The 22,496-nt window shown below is 42.8% G+C and overlaps 1 protein-coding gene across 2 annotated transcripts in view; it reads left to right on the top strand.

Moving 5' to 3' along the window:
• GLS (glutaminase) overlaps positions 1-22,496 on the top strand; it is a 267,993-nt gene that overhangs the window by 101,836 nt on the left and 143,661 nt on the right. For both annotated transcript variants that reach the window (XM_075285137.1, XM_075285138.1), the window contains exons 6-8: positions 5,722-5,885; positions 17,442-17,500; positions 20,247-20,279. In XM_075285137.1, coding sequence (XP_075141238.1) covers positions 5,722-5,885; positions 17,442-17,500; positions 20,247-20,279 — 256 coding nt within the window. The remainder of the gene's footprint in view (positions 1-5,721; positions 5,886-17,441; positions 17,501-20,246; positions 20,280-22,496) is intronic.

Here is a 22,496-nt window from a genome sequence, read left to right as displayed (position 1 = left end):
TACGCTCGAATGCTGGCACCCATAGAAATCAATGGGATCTGTTTTAGCGCCGCTCACTCCGAACAAGTTTTACGTTCAGAATGAGAGGAGCATAAACTCCGTGTGAAGGCTCTCTAATAGATTAACCTTCGAGGTTCCACACTTCAGAGAGTTGGATGTGGTCGTCATTCCCATCCAAGGTCTTTGCCTTTCAGGGCCAAAAGTCATTAATGCCCCAATATTTAAGCAAAACTTAGTATTTTTTAGATTTACACAGAAATATCTTTTTAATAACTTTGCATATTTCAACAATTTTTGCCTCTTTTTTTTTCAAGAGACATAAAGCTTGAAACAAGCAGCTATATTTGTGAAATATATTTAATATCTCCCCACTGCAGGAATTTTGTTTTTAACTCCATGCCTTCCAAACCCCATACATTTTTTCTTTTTTTTTCTTTCAGGAGCCATATAAAAGTTTAATGTTTGCAAGACAAATTGTACTGTGTAATGGTACCATTTATCATTCCGTATGATGTACTGGAAAGGTTGAAAATTTCTGAATGGGGTTGAACTGGAGAAAAACTGTTTGTTAATATTTATATCGTTCACTATCAACCCTTTAAAAAAAAAAACCCTCTAAAATCCAAAAATAGCAAAAATTTTTTATGTGAGTTGCCATATTCTGATGCCCGTAACATTTTTTTTATTTCTGTTTACAGGAATGCATAAGGCATTTTTTTGCGTTTTAATTATACCATTTTGAGGAATGTCTATTGCTTTGATCGCTATTTACTCAAGATTTTATGCTAAGCAAAAATTGGCGGTTCAGCTCCTTGGATTTTTTTTTCCAGTTATGGCATTCACCAAATAGGAATTTTTTTTTTAATAAGTTTCATAAACAATAAGTTTGTAGACCAGGCATTTTCAGACACAAAGATAGCTAATGTGTATGTATTTTCACAGTACCTTTTTTTTAACTTTTATATGTATTCAAGGAAAAGTGGGGTGATTCGAATTTTTAATTCCCTGCCATTTTTTAAATATGTATTTATTTATTTTTTAATGCAATGTACACTGCTCAAAAAAAAAAAAAAAAAAAAAAGAGAACAGTCAAATAACACATCCTAGATCTGAATGAATGAAATATTATCATTGAATACTTTGTTCTGTACAAAGTTGAATGTGATGACAATGAAATAACCCAAAAATGATCAATGGAAATCAAATGTATTAACCAATGGAGGTCTGGATCTGGGACATCATGTCTCATCCACCAACATCATGTTGCACCGCAGACTTTCCAGGTCTGGGAGGAGATCCCTCAGGAGACCATCCGCAACCTCATCAGGAGCATGCCCAGGCATTGTAGGGAGGTTATACAGGCATGTGGAGGCCACACACACTACTGAGCCTCATGTTGACATGTTTTAAGGACATTACATCAAAGTTGGATCAGCCTGTAGTGTGTTTTTCCACTTTAATTTTGGGGGTGACTCCAAATCCAGGCCTCCATTGATTTCCATTGATGATTGTTTTGTGTGATTTTGTTGTCGTCACATTCAACTTTGTACAGAACACAGTATTCAATGAGAATATTTCATTCATTCAGATCTAGGATGTGTTCCCTTTATTTTTTTGAGCAGTATATTACAATGCTAATGTATTGCAAAATACTGTAGGGCAGCCTATAATACAAGTTAAAGGAAGACATCTTTTTGGAGCCTTAATAGGTTCACAGCTATATTAGCTGATCATTGGCTCTTGTTACAGGCGATCTTGCTGCAGAAAACGCCTGCTCTGCACCTGACATATTTTTCCCTGCCAAAGCCAGAAGCGTGCTGGCTCAACACCTACAGTGGTTGTCCTCATTTCCTTTCCACCCTGACTTCTGAAAGCCCTCTTCATTGTTGCTTGAGCCAGACTTTCTGACACCTGATTAGTGGAGGATTGAGACAACATCAGAAGATATTGTTGCGGGAGGTACCCAGTCCAACATTTCTTTATGTTTCATGGCCATTTCCTTTGGGGATGGGCAATATTGCCTGCTATTCCATTTGAATCAGCTCACTTCGGCCCCCTTTCCCCTAAGAAGCAACTCACTACAAAATTTAAATAGGAGTGCCTCACACCGGAAGGTCTCCCAATAGTTTCAGCCACCTCTTTTCTAAATCCATGCCTCGAGGTTCCCTGACAGGATTCTAGTCCTCACCCCAGCTAAGTGCTGCATGTTTCCAGCAGCAGCTTATAGATTTTGCAGCCCATCGCATTTTTTTGCCCCATTTTTGCACAGGAAGAACCTTTTCCGGTGGCCATTTTGGGGTCTGTCTTGGTGTACTGTATTTCTCTATGTGCTCCTCAACCTCCTGAGTTCCACATTGTCTTCCCTGAATAACACTCTAGCTACAAGCTGGACCATTTGATCTTCATCTACCCTCCTGTATTTACTACTGATTGGGAGTAATAGGCATATTGCTTTTACTCTACTCTTAGCTAATGCTGCACCCTACTAACTATAATGCCAGAGCTCCTGATTAATCCCTACCACCCCATGCTACCCATATTTGATTAGTATTTGGCCACCCACCACAGCTTTGTAACCTATGACAGATACATTTTAGGATTAAGCCTGCTGCATGAGTACATCATATCTACCTTCTCTGAGCGGCCTAAACACTGGAAACCTAGAGAGAACTCTACAACCTGGAATACTCTCCTAGCACTATTTTGGTCACCATGCTCATCTAGCGCTGCAGAAGACAACTCACCTCACAGTAGCTCCACCTTCCTACCTAACTCTGAAGAAGACTCGCTAATGGAGCTATGGATAAGGAACCCACAGCCCTCTTTTTACAAAAATGAAATAGCTATATTCTACTGAATTGTCCAAAACTGTAGATGACTTGACTAAGCAAATTCATGATTTGGGCTCTGGGGTCATAGAGGTAGAGAACAGCATGGATGAAGTTACTGACACCTTGAAGAAGGGCAAAGCTTGCCTGGACAAGGCCTAAAAGCGTGACACTATGGAACTGGAACTTGAAATGGAAAATAGGTCCAGGAAGACAAACTTATGAATAAGGGGTATACCTATTTCCATTACAGATCTAAAAGAAACAATATGTAACCTGTTTGTAGCCCAAGTCCTGCAAGCTAAACCAGCTTCATGATGCATGGACCACATTCATAAAGCTCTCTGGTGTAAAAAAACAAAACAAAAAAAAACAAACCAAAAGTTGTAGTAGCTACAATCGCCAACTTTTCATGAACTAGAGGAAGGTTTACTTACAAACTATAAATGCTGACTTTTAATTTTGATTGTTAGTTAAAATTGGAGCAACTAACTACATAGTATGAATGAGTTTGAAGCTCTGCGTATATTCACATGGCTCATTACATATCTACACTTCTGATTGGTAGAGTATATCTGTCTATGTATATCTATCTATAATATCTGTCCAGGGAGTAGCCACACTCATTGGAGTTAGGGCTCATTCACATCTGTGCCTGATCTCCATCTGTCGGGTTTCCGTCTTCTGCAGACAGAAGACGAAAACCCAACAGTGTCTGGCCGTGAGCGCCGGGGAATATTTTGTGCTCTCCGCGGCAAAACCATTTTTTTAACCGGATACAAAGTCCTGCATGTCCGACTTTGTGTCTGGTTAAAAAAAAAACTGTTTCACCACAGACAGCACAAAACTCTCCCCGGCGCTCACAGCCGGACAGTTTCCAAACCCATTCAAATTAATGGATTTGAAAACTGACTGCAGGTTTCCGTCTCCTGCCCAGTTTCGGGCAGGAAACGGAAACCTGCATAACGGAGGCCGGGGCACACGCTTTTCTGTCCTTTACCCACAACAGATCTGTGACGGATCGTTCTCATTTTCTTTCACTTCACTATGTGAACGGCTGCCAGACATCTGCAGCCACTATGCATCCTGTTATACAGTCCGTTTATTCCTCTGAAGAGCGAGCCCGCCCCGCCCCCATTAACTACAACTCCACCCCTTGTGCATGGGCGGAAGAAGAAGGAGAAGTCGGAAGAGAAGGAGAGGAACTTTTCCAGGAACTTTCCCAGCACTAAAGATTCTGTCATTGTGATCCCCTTAGGTAGTAATGTCTGCCCCTCCCTTACCTTGCCTCAGTAGGAATCACACTGCCATTTGTGACATCTCCATAGTTTTGTTTCTTTTATCTGTTGCTATGAGTGCTGCCCCTCCCCCACCTCATTCAGGAGCTGGGACAAGCGAGCAGTGAGAGGGGCAGCACTCGCAGCAGATAAAAGAAGCAATACCATGGAGATGTCACAAATGGCAGAGTGATTCCTACTGGGACAAGTTAAGGGAGGGGGCAGGCATTTACTTTAAGGGGATCACAATGGCAGAATCTCTAGTGCTGGGACCAGGGGTGGGGGAAGGGATAGCAGCCATTAGGGGCAGCACACGTAGTTCCCCTTCCCCCACATGTGCTACCCCTAATGGTACTTGGTGAAGCACCTATGGGGGTGGCAGAGGAGCTGTCCCACAAGCACAAGTCACAGCACAATTTTTTTTTGTTATTTTTGCTGTGACTTGTAGTGCTTGGGGGACAGCTCTTCTGCCACCCCCACATGTGCTTCACATAGCTGCCCCCAGTGACACCATGCACCAATGCCTGCACTGATTGCGGGCATTAACCCCTCAGCTTTCCCGAGGCACCATTTTACCAGCGCCACCATTTTACCAGCAATCGCAGGCACCCTGATCAAGCTTCGGGTCCTGTGTCCCAATTCTATGACAGCCGGGAGCCTTGTGAAGGCTTCGGCCTGTCATTCTATACTTTCTGTTGCAAGCTACTCTATGTAACCTGCAATAGAAATGCAGGATTTTTTAGTATACTGCATTGCATTAGTGATCAGACCCCCTGGGGTTCAAGATCCTTAGAGGGTCTAATAAATGCAAAAAAAAAAATAAAAAAAATAAAAAATTAAAAAATGTATTAAAAATTCCCCTAGAACACATATAAAAGTACTTAAATACTGTGAAACACATACACATTAGGTATCCCTGTGTCTGAAAACACCCGCTCTACAAATCTATAAAAATATTTTTCCTATACAGTAAATGCCATAGCGGGGCAAAAAGTCTAAATTGCCAAACCCACATCCACCATCTTCTATCAACAAACTTTATTTAGTGTTTCACTAGGGAAACTTAAAAAACTGATCCGAATTTTTTAGCAAAAAACTGATGCACACTGATGCAAATGGATGCACATCCGTTAAGGGATCAGTTTTTTTATGCTTGAATTGACATCAGTTTTTTGATTAAAATAACGGATCCGTTTAACTGATCAGTTAAACTGACGTGAAAAACATGATGTGAAAGCACCCTTATTCATTACTTTTGCTTTGACATTATATTTTTTGTTATTTTGTCATTAATTAATTAATGAATTAATAAAGGTTTAAAAACATTTTTTTTTATTCTTTGCCACTGATTTTTCATTTTTTCCTTTCTTTCTCCCCGTCTTATATGTAAACTGTATAAGTAAGTGGTGCATGCCGCAGTGGCTAGAATAATTGGAGGATACATATAGATATGGCTTAATAATACATTGTATTACTGTCAATGAGTAAAATGTAATTGTTTAGTTAGTGTTACTGGAGTTAAGAATAGAGAAACTTTTGTATAGTTACTGGCACATGTCTCCTGCCATCAAACATTTTAGTATGTTTTTACTCATTGTGTTTTTTCCCATTTATAGACATTCTGTTGGTGATACCAAAGTCCCATTTTGCCTACAATCATGTGTGAAGCCTCTGAAGTATGCAATTGCTGTAAATGACCTTAGCACAGAGTATGTCCATCGATATGTGGGGAAAGAACCTAGTGGTTTAAGGTTCAATAAGTTATTCTTGAATGAAGATGGTAAGTTACATTGTTTTATATTAATTAAATTCTGAGATTTTCTGAATATTTTGTGGTATTGTGTTGTCTTTGTGATTTTCGAAAATGATAAAATAACTTATTTTATTTTTTGTCAGTGGTGTATTGTGTTCTGTATTACACATGCAGACAAAATTGTTGGTTCCTACCGATTAAAACTGTGAATAGTTTACTTCCCTCCAGAAGACAGAATTCACTGAGAGAGAATGTGAAAAGTATAAAATAATGAAAAGTAAAACTTAATCTTTAACCCCTTACCGCCTCGGGATTTTTTGATAATCATATTTCAATTTTGACTCCCATTCCCCCCCCCCCCCCCTTCCAAACCCTTTCATTCCCCCCCCCCTTCCAAACCCTTCCATCCCCCCCCCCTTCCAAACCCCATAACTTTTTTTATTTTTCCGCTCTCAGTGCCATATAAGGTCTTAATGTTTGAGAGACAAATTGTTCTTCATGATACTACAGTGGGAATCTGGAAAAAATTCAAATTGGGATGGATTTGAAGACAAAGTGCATTTTTATGATGTTCTTACGGGGGGTTTTTCTACAGCGTTCACTGAGCAGGCAAAATGACATGTCCCCTGTATGCTATGCAAAAAGTAGAAAGAACTGGGCACTCACCATAAAGCGTTCAATAAAAGCAGTTCAAACTTTATTTCGAAACTCCATACATGATAAAAAGACGGGAGGAGGCACACCTGGATGGAAAGAGCGATGACAGTTTCATGCAACTGCACTTTCCACTGTATTGGTACTCTAGGGGCTCTGCAAATGTGACATGGCACCTAAAATTTATTCCAGCAAATTCTGCCATCCAAAACCAAATAGCGCTCTTTTCATTCCAAGCCCCGCCATGTACCCATACAGCATACTATGAACACACATGGGGTATTGCCGTGTTCAGGAGAAATTAATAACAAACTGTGGGGGGCTTTTACTCCTTTAACCCTTTGTGAAAATGAAAACTTTGGGGATAAAGTGACATTTTTAGTAATTTTTCATTTACACATCCCGATGTTAGTAAAATCTGTGAAACAACTGTAGGGTCAAAATGCTCACTATACCCCTTGATGAATTCTGTGAGGGGTATAGATTCTAAAATGGGGTCACTTTTGGGGGGTGGGACAGGAATTACGACAACAGAGGCATTGAAAATTTTTTTTTAAAAATCCATTGGCTGCCGCAAACGTGACCTCCCATTTATAAGAATAGTCAGCGCTATCTTTGTCACATTTGCGGTGAGAGATAGGGAGAGAAAGAGATCTGCTGAGGGCTAGATAGGTATTAGCTTCCAGTAGGCATGGAAAAACGGAATAAAAACAACAGCTCTTTTCAGAGCTATATACTACAGGGAGAGGAGTCGAGCTTTCCACGGGGTGTCCCCCCAAAACAGGGATACAGAGCAAATAGGTCCGGCTATATACGCTCAACCCAGCTTTCCAGGCAGTGTCCCCCCCCAAAACAGGGATACAGAGCAAATAGGTCTGGCTATATACGCTCAACCCAGCTTTCCAGGCAGTGTCCCCCCAAAACAGGGATACAGAGCATTCAGTCCGGCTATATACGCTCAACCCAGCTTTGCAGGTGGTGTCCCCCCAAAACAGGGATACAGAGCAAATTGGTCCGGCTATATACACTCAACCCAGCTTTGCAGGGGGTGTCCCTCCATATACCTAACAGGGATAAAGAGCATTCAGTACGGCTATATATGCTGAACCCAGCTTTCCAGGCGGTGTCCCCCCCAAAACAGGGATGCAGAGCAAATTGGTCCGGCTATATACGCTCAACCCAGGTTTGCAGGCGGTGTCCCCCCAAAACAGGGATACAGAGCAAATAGGTCTGGCTATATACGTTCAATCCAGATATCCACGGTGTGTACCCCCAAAACCTAAGTGGGATACACAGAAATTCAGTCAGGCTATGTACGCTCAATCCAGATATCCACGATGTGTACCCCCAAAATCTAATTGGGATACACAGAAATTCAGACAGGCTATATACACTCAATCCAGTTTTTCACGGTGTGTAACCCCAAAACCTACCTGGGATACACCCCAATTCAATCAGGCTATATAAGCGCAATCCAATTTTTAAGGGTCTACCCCGCAAAGCTACTGTATATACTCGAGTATAAGTTGACCCGAATATAAGCCGACCCCCCTAATTTTACCACAAAAAAACAGGGAAAACTTATAGACTCAAATATAAGCCGAGGGGGGAAAATGTATGACATTCTGTTTGTGCTCATGTTAATCCTAACCGGCTTCAGGCCTCCCTGGACCCGTCCTGTGCTGCTAACTATCGACCCGTCTCTAACCTTCCCTTCATCTCTAAACTTTTGGAATGCCTGGTTTATTCTCGTTTAATCCGCTATCTCTCTGCTAACTCTGCTTGACCCCTTACAATCTGGTTTCCACGCTCTGCACTCTACCGAAACGGCTCTCACAAAAGTCTCCAATGATCTCCTGACGGCTAAATCCAATGGTGACTTCTCTCTTCTTATTCTTCTGGACCTCTCTGCAGCTTTTGACACTGTTGACCATCATCTCCTCCTCACTATGCTCCGCTCAGTCGGCCTCAACGACACTGTGCTCTCCTGGTTCTCCTCTTATCTCTCAGACCGCACTTTCAGTGTATCATTCGCAGGCTCTGTTTCCTCCCCTCTTTCCCTTGCTGTTGGGGTTCCTCAAGGCTCGGTCCTTGGCCCCCTGCTTTTTTCTCTCTACACAGCCCTCATTGGACAAACCATCGCCAGATTTGGCTTCAGGTACCATCTCTATGCTGATGACACCCAATTATACACATCTTCCCGTGACATCACCCCTGCACTCATACAGAACCCCAGTGACTGTCTCTCTGCTGTCTCTAATATCATGTCCTTGCTCTATCTGAAACTAAATCTCTCTAAGACTGAACTACTACTGTTTCCACCAACTAATAGATCTGTCCCTGATATATCCATTGCAGTCTCAGACCTTACAATAACTCCTAGGCAGCATGCCCGCTGCCTCGGGGTCATGTTTGACACAGACCTTTCCTTCACCCCTCATATTGAATCACTTGCACATTCATGTCACCTCCACCTCAAAAACATTTCCAGAATACGCCCTTTCCTTACCAGAGATAAACTAAAGACACTTATTGTCTCTCTGATTCATTCTCGCCTTGACTACTGTAACGCCTTACTAATCGGTCTTCCCCTTACTAAACTCTCCCCTCTACAATCTATTCTGAATGCAGCGGCCAGGCTCATCTATCAGGCTAGACGCTACAGCGATGCCTCCGGTCTGTGCCAGTCGCTACATTGGCTGCCTATTCATTATAGAATAAAATATAAAGTTATCCCCCTCATCCACAAGGCTCTCCATAATGCTGCACCTCCCTACATCTCCTCCCTCATCTCTGTCTACCGCCCAACCCGTGCTCTCCGCTCACTCAATGACCTAACACTTACATCCTCTATCATCAGAACCTCCCACACTCGTATACAAGACTTCTCCCGAGCTGCACCACTCCTCTGGAATGCTGTACCCCGGACAATCAGATTAACTCCCAATTTCTACAGCTTCAAGCGCAAACTAAAGACACATCTCTTTAGACAAGCCTATCACAATTCCTAATGTCAACCCCTCCGTACTACAATTAGAATCCCTACATTTTAACCCTCCTCTGTCCCCGCTCCCACATTACCCCACTTGATATGATGCCTTTCCAGCCTAACTTATTTGTTCAATCTCCATCCACATGTTAAAGGTCACCACTAGTGACGGCTCATACAGTATTATTTGTGTATTGACAGTAACCTCTATTACAGAATTGTCTGAATACTGTATAAGCAATGCCACCCCTGCTACCTCTTGTGTCACCCCCTCTACCTCATAGGTTGTAAGCTCTCTTGAGCAGGGCCCTCAGTCCCATTGTGTGAAATTAAGTTCTTTGTTATGTATCAGTCTGTATCTGAACCCTACAAATTGTACAGTGCTGCGGAATATGTTGGCGCTATATAAATAAAATAAAATGTATTATGGTAATATCCCAGATGTCACGTGGTCTGGGATATTACCATATAGGCCCATATCCTGTGGTAGTAGTAATAGCCTGTTACTGCTAGTACAGGCTTTGGGCCTGTATGGCAACAGGCTGCTACTGCTACCATAATGCTTTGGGCCTGTATGATAATGCCCCAAACATCTTGGGGCGGTCCTGGACACTGGAGGCACCGCTGCCTCACCACTCGCCTATCGCTGCTCCAGCGGCCTCCCACAGAGGTCTTTCACTGCGGACCAGTCATGCGACATTTTCAATTACCGTATTGACGCGAGTATAAGCCGAGGAGCACTTTTTCAGCACAAAAACTGCTGAAAAACTCGACTTATACTCCAGTATATACGGTAAGTGGGATACACAGCAATTCATTCAGTCCATGTATAGTCAAACCTGTTTTTAATGCTGTACCCCACAAAGCTAAGTGGGAGACACAGCCATTCAGTCAGTCCATATACGCAATATCCAGCTTTCCTCAGCTGTACCCCCCAAAGCTAAATGGGAGACACAGCCATTCAGTCAGGCCATGTGTGGTCAAACCTGTTTTTAATGCTGTACCCCCCAAAGCTAAGTGGGAAACACAGGCATTCAGTTAGGCCATGTGTGGTCAAACACTTTTTTAATGCTGTACCACCTAAAGCTAAGTGTTAGACACAGCGATTCAGTCAGGCCATGTGTGGTCAAACCTGTTTTTAATGCTGTACCCCCCAAAGCTAAGTGGGAGACACAGCCATTCAGTCAGTCCATATACGCAATATCCAGATTTCCTCAGCTGTACCCCCCAAAGCTAAGTGGGAGACACAGCCAGTCAGGCCATGTGTGGTCAAACCTGTTTTTAATGCTGTACCCCCCAAAAGCTAAGTGTGATACACAGCAATTCAGACAGGCTATATATGGTCAATCCAATTTTTTGTTCAATCCAGTATTGTTTGCCCTCCATGATGTGAACTATGCCTTTCTCTCTTGAAAAGCAACCCAACATGAAGTCAGCCATGTGTGCTAGTATGTTACTTGGCATGACTTCGCTGCCCCCAACTGTAAGGGTCACTCTCCATTTCCTCCATTTTCCAATCCCCTTCACACCATCCGTGCTGAAGCAATGGGATGCACTGAACTTCCCCTTAAGCCTCGTGTGGGACAGTGTCATGAAATGCCACTTCATCCCCCTAGTCTTCCTCTGCCAGCCAACGGTGTGAAGATGACAGGAGTGTGCTCTGAATGTTTTCAGCCTAGCAGAGGCTACTTTTCACTTACAAAAATGGCCGCACTTTCACCAGTATATCAGCCACAATGGTGTAGGTCTCAAAGAACCTTTGCACAAACAATTTGAAAACGTGGGCTATGTGTGGACCGTGTTTGAGTCTAGCAAGCTCCAGATCTGCTACCAGGTTCCAGCCATTATCACATACGCCGACATGCCTGGGCCCTGGTGCAGCGGGAAAACCACATTGCTGTCACATCGAGGATGGCATCCCTAACCTCGGGGGAAGTGTTTTTTCTGTCGGCCAAGCTGATGAGCTTTAGCACGTCCTGCTGACGTCTCCAGACCCCAATGCTGAAGCACTTACAGGTGGCAGGTGTGGTCGAGGTTGCAGCGGAGGAGTAGGCTTTCAAAGAGGCCCTACCAGGAATTTTGGGCTGGGAGCAGAGATAGGCCACCCCAGTTTTCACCCCGGGCCCATCTTCAACTACATTCTCCCAGCCTGTCATTACAGAGAAGCAGTGTGCCTGACCACGGGCGCTTGTCCATGCGTCAGTGGTCAAGTAGACCATACAGCAAAGCGCGGAACTCAGGGCCCAGCTAATGTTAGGGGACACGTGCTGGCGCAGGGTGGGGATGGCACACCAACAGAGGTAGTGACGACTAGGGGCATCATAGCGAGGTGCCACAGCTGCCTTCAGGTCACGGTGTCATGAGTCTCCACTAGCAGGGATGCTAACATCTCCAGGGCCAGCAGTTTTGATATGAGGCCATTGAAGGCTTGGGCATGTGGGGGGTTGTGCTGTACTTCTGCCGGCGATGAAACGCCTGGGAGATGGGGAGTTGCTGGGAAGAGGCGCATGATGGTGCAGGCGAGAGGAGCAGAGGCAGGAAAAGGGGCAGATGAGGGTGAACTCCACAAAGTGTCAGAGGCAGATATTGAGGTGTCCAGGCTGGTGGTCTGGACTGCATCTACAGCACTGGAAAGTGTGGAAGAGTCAGTGTTGGCAACGCCGACCGACGATTGTCCTGCGTTTGCTCTCTCCCACTGAGCCCAGGGCTTGCCTTCGCAATGACGGCGCATGCCAAAGGTGGTAAGGTTGCTCTTTTCAGAACCCCTACTCAGTTTAGACTTGCAAAGTGTGCAAACCGCACTAAATTTGTCCTCCACATATACATTGAAAAATCTCCACACCACCGAGGAACGTGGCCTCGATGGGGGAGTTTCTCTCCGTAGACCACCATTGTAAAGGGGCGGATTATGACGTGGATTCTGCTGTCAAAGTCCATCCCTTTGGCCCCGTGTGAACTAGCCCTTAAAAGCGCGGCAAGGTCCAAAAGAAGCTTCCTAAATTAGGAAGCTTTTTTTTTTTTTAGAACCAAAATAAGCCACTCGTAATTTACGTGTGAAGTAGCCCTTAGAAATCAATGGGAAGCTTTATTTTCAGCGCTGAAAATTCGGTGCCAAATAAAGTGCCATTTTCCTCCATGTGAATGGACCCTTAGATTGCCAAGGAATTACTTTATGCAGAATCTACACTGTCAAGAGTATGAGCTTTATCTGCAGTACCATCTCCTGCAGGGGCGTAACTACCATAGAGGCAGCGGAGGTGGCTGCCACACGTCCCGGGCCATTAGAGGGCCCGGTGACAGCCGCTACCGCTGCGGTTTTTTTTAATAGGCCGTAACGGGCCCTATTCACTTACCTATCCTAGCTGGGCCGGGATCAGTAAGTGACACCGCGGGCCCCACATATACTATCATTATACTCGGGGGTCTTTGCAGACCCCCAAGTATAATGATAGGCGGACCGGGAGAGGTAATAAACATAAAAAACACTGTTACTTACCTCTCCACGATCCTTCCAGGCCTCTGTCCTGACGTCCTTTCTGACGTCACATGAACCCGGTCTGACGTCATTTCAGAAGGACGCCAGTGGAGAAGACAGCGTAGGAGCCGGGGACAGGTAAAAAACATTAATTTTTTATGTTTTTATTCCCCCGGGACTCCAATTATTATACTCTGGGGTCTGAAAAGATCCCAGAGTATAATAATTGTTTATGGATGTCCAGTATGGGGTATAATACTGTGTGCAGGGGCCACTATGGGGGATAATACTGTGTGCAGGGGCCACTATGGGGCATAATACTGTGTGCAGGGGCCACTATGGGGGATAATACTGTGTGCAGGGGCCACTATGGGGTATAATACTGTGTACAGGGGACACTGTTGGGGATGATACTGTGTGCAGGGGCCAGTAAGGGACAAAATACTGTGTGCAGGGGCCAGTGAGGGACATAATAGTGTGTGCAGGGGCCACTATGGAGGGATAATACTGTGTGCAGGGGCCACTAGGGGACATAATACTGTGTGCAGGGGCCTTTAAGGGACATAATACTGTGTGCAGGGGCCCCAAGGGACGTAATAGAGTGCAGAGGAGGGGGCCGGTCGAGGTCTTCGACGTCGGCGCCGGTTGGGGGGGGGGGGGGCATATCAAAAGTTCGCCACGGGCCCACGCCATTCCTAGTTACGCCACTGCTCTCCTGACTTTGTCTTCAGCTAGTGAAATTTCCTGTTCTTTCACACTAGAATTGTGAGAATCTTAGTTCTGAGTGTAACACCTGAACAACTCACTGTTTATGATGGAATAGAACCCAAGGTACATTTATTTGAAGTGATCTTTCACTCCTCCCCCCAGATTCAAACTTGTTAAGCAATTCATGGGATATGCAACCTCAGATAAACAACTCATGACAAATTACACTGTGTCATTATTTATCAAATACTAGGTCAAAATTGAAAAGTCATGTGGGATCCTACAGTCATGGCCAAAAGTTTTGAGAATGATACAAATATAAATTTTTACAAAGTCTACTGCTTCAGTTTTTCTAATGGCAATTTGCATATACTCCAGAATGTTATAAAGAGTGATCAGCTTAACAGCAATTACTTGCAAAGTCAATATTTGCCTAGAAAATGAACTTTATCCCCCAAAACACATTTCAACATCATTGCAGCCCTGCCTTAAAAGGACCAGCTAACATTGTTTCAGTGATTGCTCCATTAACACAGGTGTGGGTGTTGATGAGGACAGGGCTGGAGATCAATCTGTCATGATTAAGTAAGAATAACACCACTGGACACTTTAAAAGGAGGCTGGTGCTTGGCATCATTGTTTCTCTTCTGTTAACCATGGTTATCTCTAAAGAAACACGTGCAGTCATTATTGCACTGCACAAAAATGGCCTAACAGGGAAGAGTATCGCAGCTAGAAAGATTACACCTCAGTCAACAATCTATCATCAAGAACTTCAAGGAGAGAGGTTCCATTGTTGGCAAAAAGGCTCCAGGGCGCCCAAGAAAGACCAGCCAGCGCCAGGACCGTCTCTTAAAAGTGTTTCAGCTGCGGGATCGGGCTACCAGCAGTGTAGAGCTTGCTCAGGAATGGCAGCAGGCAGGTGTGAGTGCATCTTCATGCACTGTGAGGTGGAGACTCTTGGAGCAAGGCTTGGTCTCAAGGAGGGCAGTAAAGAAGCCACTCCTCTCCAGAAAAAACATCAGGGACAGACTGATATTCTGCAAAAGGTACAGGGAGTGGACTGCTGAGGGCTGGGGTAAAGTCATTTTCTCTGATGAATCCCCTTTTCGATTGTTTGGGACATCTGGAAGACAGCTTATTCGGAGAAGACAAGGTGAGTGCTACCACCAGTCTTGTCTCATGCCAACTGTAAAGCATCCTGAAACCATTCATGTGTGGGGTTGCTTTTCAGCCAAGGAAATCGGCTCTCACCTTCTTGCCTAAAAACACAGCCATGAATAAAGAATGGTACCAGAATATCCTCCAAGATCAACTTCTCCCAACCGTCCAAGAGCAGTTTGGCGATCAACAATGCCTTTTCCAGCATGATGGAGCACCTTGCCATAAAGCAAAGGTGATAACGAAATGGCTCAGGGAACAAAACATAGAGATTTTGGGTCAATGGCCTGGAAACTCCCCAGATCTTAATCCCATTGAGAACTTGTGGTCAATCATCAAGAGATGGGTGGACAAACAAAAACCTACAAATTCTGACAAAATGCAAGCATTGATTGTGCAACAATGGACTGCTATCAGTCAGGATTTGGTCCGGAAGTTGATTGAGAGCATGCCAGGGAGAATTGCAGAGGTCCTGAAGAAGAAGGGTCAACACTGCAAATATTGACTTGAGGCATTAACTCATTCTGTCAATATAAGCTTTTGTTACTCATAACCAAGAAACTAGCACTATGAATTTAGCAACTATAAATCGAATGGAAGACCCTGTGGAGTTTTTTGTTCCTTTGTTTTTATTGTAAAGCATGGACTCAAGACCTGGTTCAGCTGGTTTTCTGTGTCTACACATGTGCCTATTACCATCCCCCCAGAGCTAGGACAGCATGTCTCACCATGCGGCATGGAAGAGAAACCTACATGGAAATGCAGACTTCTTCTTTCAAGGAGATGATTTTTGGCGTCTATTGCTGATGTGTGAAGATGCCTACAGCTGACTGGTATTTCTTTCTATTACTGTGGACACGTGGGACTCTGCTACAGCCTGGAAACCTACAATCACCCACCTACCCCAGGAGTTATGGAAGCTTGGCAAGAGAACAGCGCCATGTATACCTGGATGGCTTCAGACTTCTTTGGAGAAGTAGAACACAGTGGTAAGGAGGAGGAGGGCTTGTGATTAAGGACATTTGGGGCATTTTTTTTTTGTGGTTAATGGACAATAGTGCTGATGCAAGATACCAAACTATCAGCTGTGAGCAGGAGATCTCACCACCTACCAAAGGAACTGCCACATGTTATCATGATAGCTGCATATGTCCCCCACCTCTGCAAAAATGTTTTTCTGCCTGTTATATCTACTTGCTGTGACCCCTCCTCGTGTCCTCCAACCACATTCGGCTGTATTATTAACATCACTCCGCACAGAGAACTAAATGATCCTGCAGTGTGTCTGTTTCTTTCGTTTTAATTGCTATGATTCCTAGGATTTCTCTATCTGCCATGAGCTTCTATGTGTTTCTCTCTTGTTATATACTACTGTACCATCCATGAAACTGTATCACTGAAATTTCCCCATTGTGGGACTATTAAAGGAATATCTTATCTTATATGATTGCAATTCTATTTCTGTATGTGATAAAAACATCTGACAAACACACATAAAAACCAGAGGGCAGCAGATCATGTGAAAATATAATATTTGTGTCATTCTCAAAACTTTTAGCCATGACTGTATAATGCAGTAACTTGTAGGACTACATTTAACAGTATAATTTGAAGTTATTTTGTTATTTTTGTTTTTGTAAAAAAAAAAAAAAAAAAAAAAAAAAGTATTAATGGTATCAATGAACATTACATCTTGCCCAGCAAAAAAAAAAGCCCTTATATCGCTCTATCCTATACATAAATTTAAAAGAGGTGTCTGAATATGGTGATGCATACATCTTGGGATTTATTTGTTTATTTTTCAAGGTTTGTTTATTTTTCAAGGTTTGAAGAACAGAGGAAAAAGGTGAGCTCTACCAGAAGTCCAGTATCATGCCAGCAATAAAGAATCCTGAGACCTTTGGATTCTTTACTGCTGTCAATATCACCGGACACGTGCCAGAGTTCACCTTTTCTTCTTTTGACAGTCAATCATCCTACCCCAGTCAGACAAAATGTCTTTACTCCATTCATCTGCAGTTTGTTTCTCTGGAAATCCTTCATAATGTTTTTGAAAAGAAATGGTTTCTGGAAGAATGATTGTCTGTGTTAGTAAATGTGAGGCCCTTTGCGAGTCCTTTGTCTTGCTAACAGTAAAATAAATGAGACCATTCATGTGTGGCATTGCTTTCCATCCAAGGGAGTGGATTAACACACATTTTCACCTAAGAACACCGCTATAAATAATGATATCGAAATATATCCTCCATGAGTGACTTCTCAGAGCAATCTGAAGATGAGCAATATTTTTCCTGCATGATCGAGCGCCAAGTCACATGGCAAAATTGACAATGCAATCACATAGACAACCTGCGGTCAGTCCTCAAAAAGCAGGTGGACAAATTGAAATCGTGATTAGGCAAAGAATGGGTTGTTATCAGTCAGGAAATTCGAAAAGCTGAAATTAAGCATACCAGGATGAGTTACAGAAATCTTGAAAAATAAGTGACAACACTGTAAATGTACATCATTGATTATGTAACAGAATTTCCATGCTTTACTGGAAATGTTTAATATGCATATTACTAAATTGATGCTGTCTTTTTATGCATTGCAGAAAAACCACACAACCCAATGGTGAATGCCGGTGCAATTGTCATCACTTCTTTAATAAAGGTATGCTTACCTTCACCACTGTCCTTGTAATTACCTACAGTTTTGATATCATGCCAAATGCTCATATTATTACCACCCTGTGTAAATTCATCCTAGCTGCTCATTAGTGTCATGGATTACCCTCAGCCTGCATCTTAAGTATACACAGCACAATTTTCCCCTAGCCTAATTTCACTTCAAGTACTCACAGTAGGGGTTATCATCATCCTACTTTTTTTTTATCTCCTGGTTGCCACAGCATGGTTTTCCCCCATCTGACTACTCCTCTTCCACTGGTCACATCAAGGTTTGTGGTCAGGCTAATCTTCACACAGTAGTCACAACAGTGTTCCTGCCACATTCCCCCTCCTCAGTCCAACCGAATTCACTGCTGTGTTTCCTGTAAATAGAAATCACAGGTGGAATCCCTACCCCCTTTACAAAAAAAACCCAATCTAAATAAACAATCTCATGGTTCTTACTCATGGCCAAACGCTGAAACATGTTGTGTAAGTATATATATGAGCACATGTAGACTATAATTATTGATTAAATTATTGATACATTAAATGAGTGGAAGCACAATTAACAAAAGTACAGATATTATAGATCCTGTCTATTGTGGACAGAAGAATAACCACAGGTAGTTACCATAAATTTATAATGCACATTGACTAACTCCACACTTGTACAATCCACGTGAAAGTAACCAATTATGTTGTTGGCGCTTCAAGTTAGAGCAGTACATAGATGGAGAAAATAAATTACCAATGGTCTTAGCTCCTTGCTACAAACTTTCAACCATTTTTAAAATGTTAGCTATCGCCTTGTCCTTGTATAGAACGGGTAAATATTTTTATACAATGCCAAAAGTGCTAAAAGTAGTTGAAAAAAATCCCTCTGATTCATCAATCCAGTTTCTTTATAGAACCAGTGGAGTAAGTAAGTCTTGTGGGCCCCGGACAAAGTTAGCACCAGGGCCCCCTAACTCCTTCCTACAGAATATTCTTGACAGTGAGTATTATCTGTGCCGAAGCGGCATCTAAAATACAACTCCATTATCTACAACAGCGCGTGGCTTGGTATAAACAATACTGGGAGCTACATGCTGTGGAAAACATCCAATCTGCAGGAGTTCTAACAGTCTAATAGATCTAAGAGATCAGTGGGGGTCCAATACCCAGGGCCCCTGCTGATCAACTGTTTAAAGGTATGACATACAAGGTAATGACATACAATGTAATTACAGCCTCTAATAATAGTGTACAGCTGCTATAAAACAGATAGCATGTGATGTGAATAGTGAAGGGACCCCACACAGTGTAATATGTTCCCCAGAGCTCCCCTACAGTATAATGCTTCACAATGGCCCTCCACACGATATAATATGTTCCAGAAAGACTAACACACAGAACATGCTCCACAGTGGCCCCAACACAGTATAATATACTGCACAGTGGGCCCCATACAGTGTAATATTCTGTACCGTGTCCCCACACAGTATAAAATTCTCCCAAGAGCCCCCCACAAGCCCACAAAATTTGATAAATATTCATGAGGTTTGGCACTTCAGTTCATTTTGGTGCCACTGCGACTGAGGTCATATAGCCAGAGGTCACTGCTGAAACCTATGATTTGGCATTGTGATATATATCCAGGGAGAGGTGAGTATAAGTCTGCTATTGGAAAGGGGCCTGGTGGCATGTACAGAAATCTCATAACACTGGGCCATTTTCCATTAAGGAGATGTACAGTGATTGGAGAACCAGGCTTTCCCCAACCGCTATAATGGTGGTGTGGGGCCCCGTCCATCTCCTATTATGGATGCCACTTTTTGTTATATCTTTTCTTGGAAGGATTAGGAGATTATACCTATTTTTGGACCTTGCTTTTAATGGCCCTATGTAACAACCTATTTGTGATCTTTTTTCCCTTCTTTATCATAATCATAATATCAGGCCTGGTTCACATCTGCATTCAATATTCTGTTCAGGGAGTCTGTTGGGGACCTTCTAATGGAATACCAAACACATTAAAAAGTAGTTAGCTAAAAAACACACAGTCTCCATAGACTATAATGGGTCCGTGTGTGTCTGCACGAATTATGCAGAGAATAAAGTGCTGCTTGAAAACCAGAAAAAGAAATACTGTGGATTTCCATGTGTGAAGTCAACTGTAAGTTTTCTTTATTATTATTCAAATAGAAATATATTACACACAGTATAATTTACTCCCCAGGGAGCCATTTCAATGTAATGCTCTACAGAGTCCCCACACAGTATGTTATACTCCACAGCAGCCCCACACAGTAGAAGAAGCTCCCCACAGTGCCCCCCACATTATAAGACCCCACAATGTCCCCCACACAGTATAACATGCTTCCCAGAATCCTCTCCCAGTATAATGTTCCACAGTAGCCCCACACAATATAATATGCTCTAATATGATGGACATAGAGACACACACACACCTCCTAAAAAAAAAAATATTTTTTTTTTTGCAGACTCGAGTATAAGCCGAGGGGGGCTTTTTTAGCACAAAAACTGCGCTGAAAAATTTGGCTTATACTTGAGTATATACGGTACTTATAACTATTTACAAAAAAAAAGAATTTGAAACAACACTTACTTTTTTAACAGTGTTCATGTCATAATAAAAAGTTTTGAATATCAGGGACAAATTGTATTGTGTACTGTACGGCATCTGCATAACAATAGGATAGTGGTAATGAATACTGCTTCTAATATTGAATTATTTTTTTTTACAGCAAGGAGCAAGTAATGCTGAAAAATTTGACTATGTAAGTATCAAAATATTTTTCTAGTATAGATGTTTTTCCACTTTATTCCACTGAATTTAACACAAGCTTTCTCACCACTTTTAGGGTAAGGAATAGTAAGTGCTGCCTGACAGGCCACATGGATTATATATGCACTTGCTACCAGAAGTTTTGCAAGATGTCACACACATTTAGCACTAGAATTGGTCACAGAGGGGGACACATTAGATTTTAATGTGGTATACTATATGAAAAATCAACAGCACAAACCCTTAACCCCTCTTCCCCCCCACCCCCATAAACCTTATACTGCTCTTTCTTATACATGTTAATTAGATAACTCAATAATACTTCAGCAGCAGTTTATAATTGGAATCTTTTGAGCAGTGACGTAACTACTGGGGTAGCAGCTGCCAAAGGGCCCGATACATTAGGAGCCTAGCAACAGCCGCTACCGCTGTGGTTTTTGTTGTTCCTGGCAGGGTCTGGGATCGGTAAGTGACACCACAGGTCCCACAAACACTCTTATTATACTCTGGGCTCTTTTCAGACCCCCGAGTATAATGATCGGAGGCCCAGGAGAGGTAAGGAACATAAAAATCAGTGTTACTTACCTCTCCATGTTCCAGACAGGCTTTGGGCCTAGAGGACTGCAGCGGAGCCAGGGATAGGTAAGTAACAGCGTTTTTTTATGTTTGTGTCTTCCCCCCCCCCCCCCCCTTGGTCTCCGATTATTATACTCTGGGGTCTGAAAATACCCCAGAGTATAATAATTGTTCATGGGTGTTCACAGTGAGACATAATACTGTGTGCAGGAGCCACTATGGGGCATAATACTGTGTGCAGGGGCCACTTAATACTGTGTGCTGGGGCCACGATGGGACATAATTCTGTGTGCAGGGGCCACTATAGGGCATAATGCTGTGTGCAGGAGCCACTGTGGGGCATAATTGAGCACGCAGGAATGGGGAAAGGAGGGCGGTTGGTCAAGGTCTTTGTGTTGGTCAGGGGGGGGGGCCCTATATCAAAAGTTCGCCACGGGGCCCCGCCATTCCTAGTTACGCCACTGCGTTTGAGTATTACTAGAATGGTTTGTAAGACATAAAGTACATAGGGAACATAACATAGGGAACTTGATAATTGTAACTAAGTGACATAGCCACTTAGGAGAAATGAAAAGGCTTCTATTGTAATAACAAGAAAGAGATACAACTAATAATTGAGCATGTATTCAGATTACACAACTAATGTAAATTTGATGGTAATTTACAGTGTTGGCCAAAATTATTGGCACCCCTGCAAATCTGTCAGATAATACTCATTTTCTTCCAGAAAATGATTGCAATCACAAATTCTTTGCTATTATTATCTTCATTTAATTTGTCTTTAATGGAAAACCACAAAAAGAATTGTCAAAAAGCCAAATTGGATATAATTCCACAGCAAACATAAAAAGGGGATGGACAAAAGTATTGGCACTGTTTGAAAAATCATGTGATGCTTCTCTAATTTGTGTAATTAACAGCACCTGTTACTTACCTGAGGCACCGAACAGGTGGTGGCAATAACTAAATCACACTTGCAGCCAGTTGAAATGGATTACAGTTGACTCAACCTATGTCCTGTGTCATTGTGTGTACCACATTGAGCATGGAGAAAAGAAAGAAGACCAAAGAACTGTCTGAGAACTTGAGAAGCAAAATTTGAGGAAGCATGAGCAATCTCAAGACTACAAGTCCATCTCCAAAGACCTGAATGTTCCTGTGTCTACCTTGCGCAGTGTCATCAAGAAGTTTAAAGCCCATGGCACTGTGGCTAACCTCCCTAGATGTAGAAGGAAAAGAAAAGTTGATTTCAACGCAAGATTGTGCGGATGGTGGATAAAAAACCTCGACTAACATCAAAACAAGTTCAAGCTGCCCTGCGGTCCGAGGGTACAACAGTGTCAACCCATACTATCTGTCGGCGTCTGAATGAAAAGGGACTGTATGGTATGATACCCAGGAAGACCCCAATTCTTACCCAGAGACATAAAAAAGCCAGGCTGGAGTTTGCCAAAACTTACCTGAGAAAGCCAAAAACATTTTGCAAGAATGTTCTCTGGTCAGATGAGACAAAAGTAGAGCTTTATGGGAAAAGGCATCAACATAGAATTAACAGGAAAAAAAAGAGGCCTTCAAAGAAAAGAACACGGTCCCTACAGTCAAACATGGCGGAGGTTCCCTGATGTTTTGGGGT

Source organism: Leptodactylus fuscus, chromosome 8 (genome assembly GCF_031893055.1).
Source record: "Leptodactylus fuscus isolate aLepFus1 chromosome 8, aLepFus1.hap2, whole genome shotgun sequence".
NCBI classification, from domain to species: domain Eukaryota; kingdom Metazoa; phylum Chordata; class Amphibia; order Anura; family Leptodactylidae; genus Leptodactylus; species Leptodactylus fuscus.
This window is presented reverse-complemented; position numbering and strand designations above follow the sequence as displayed.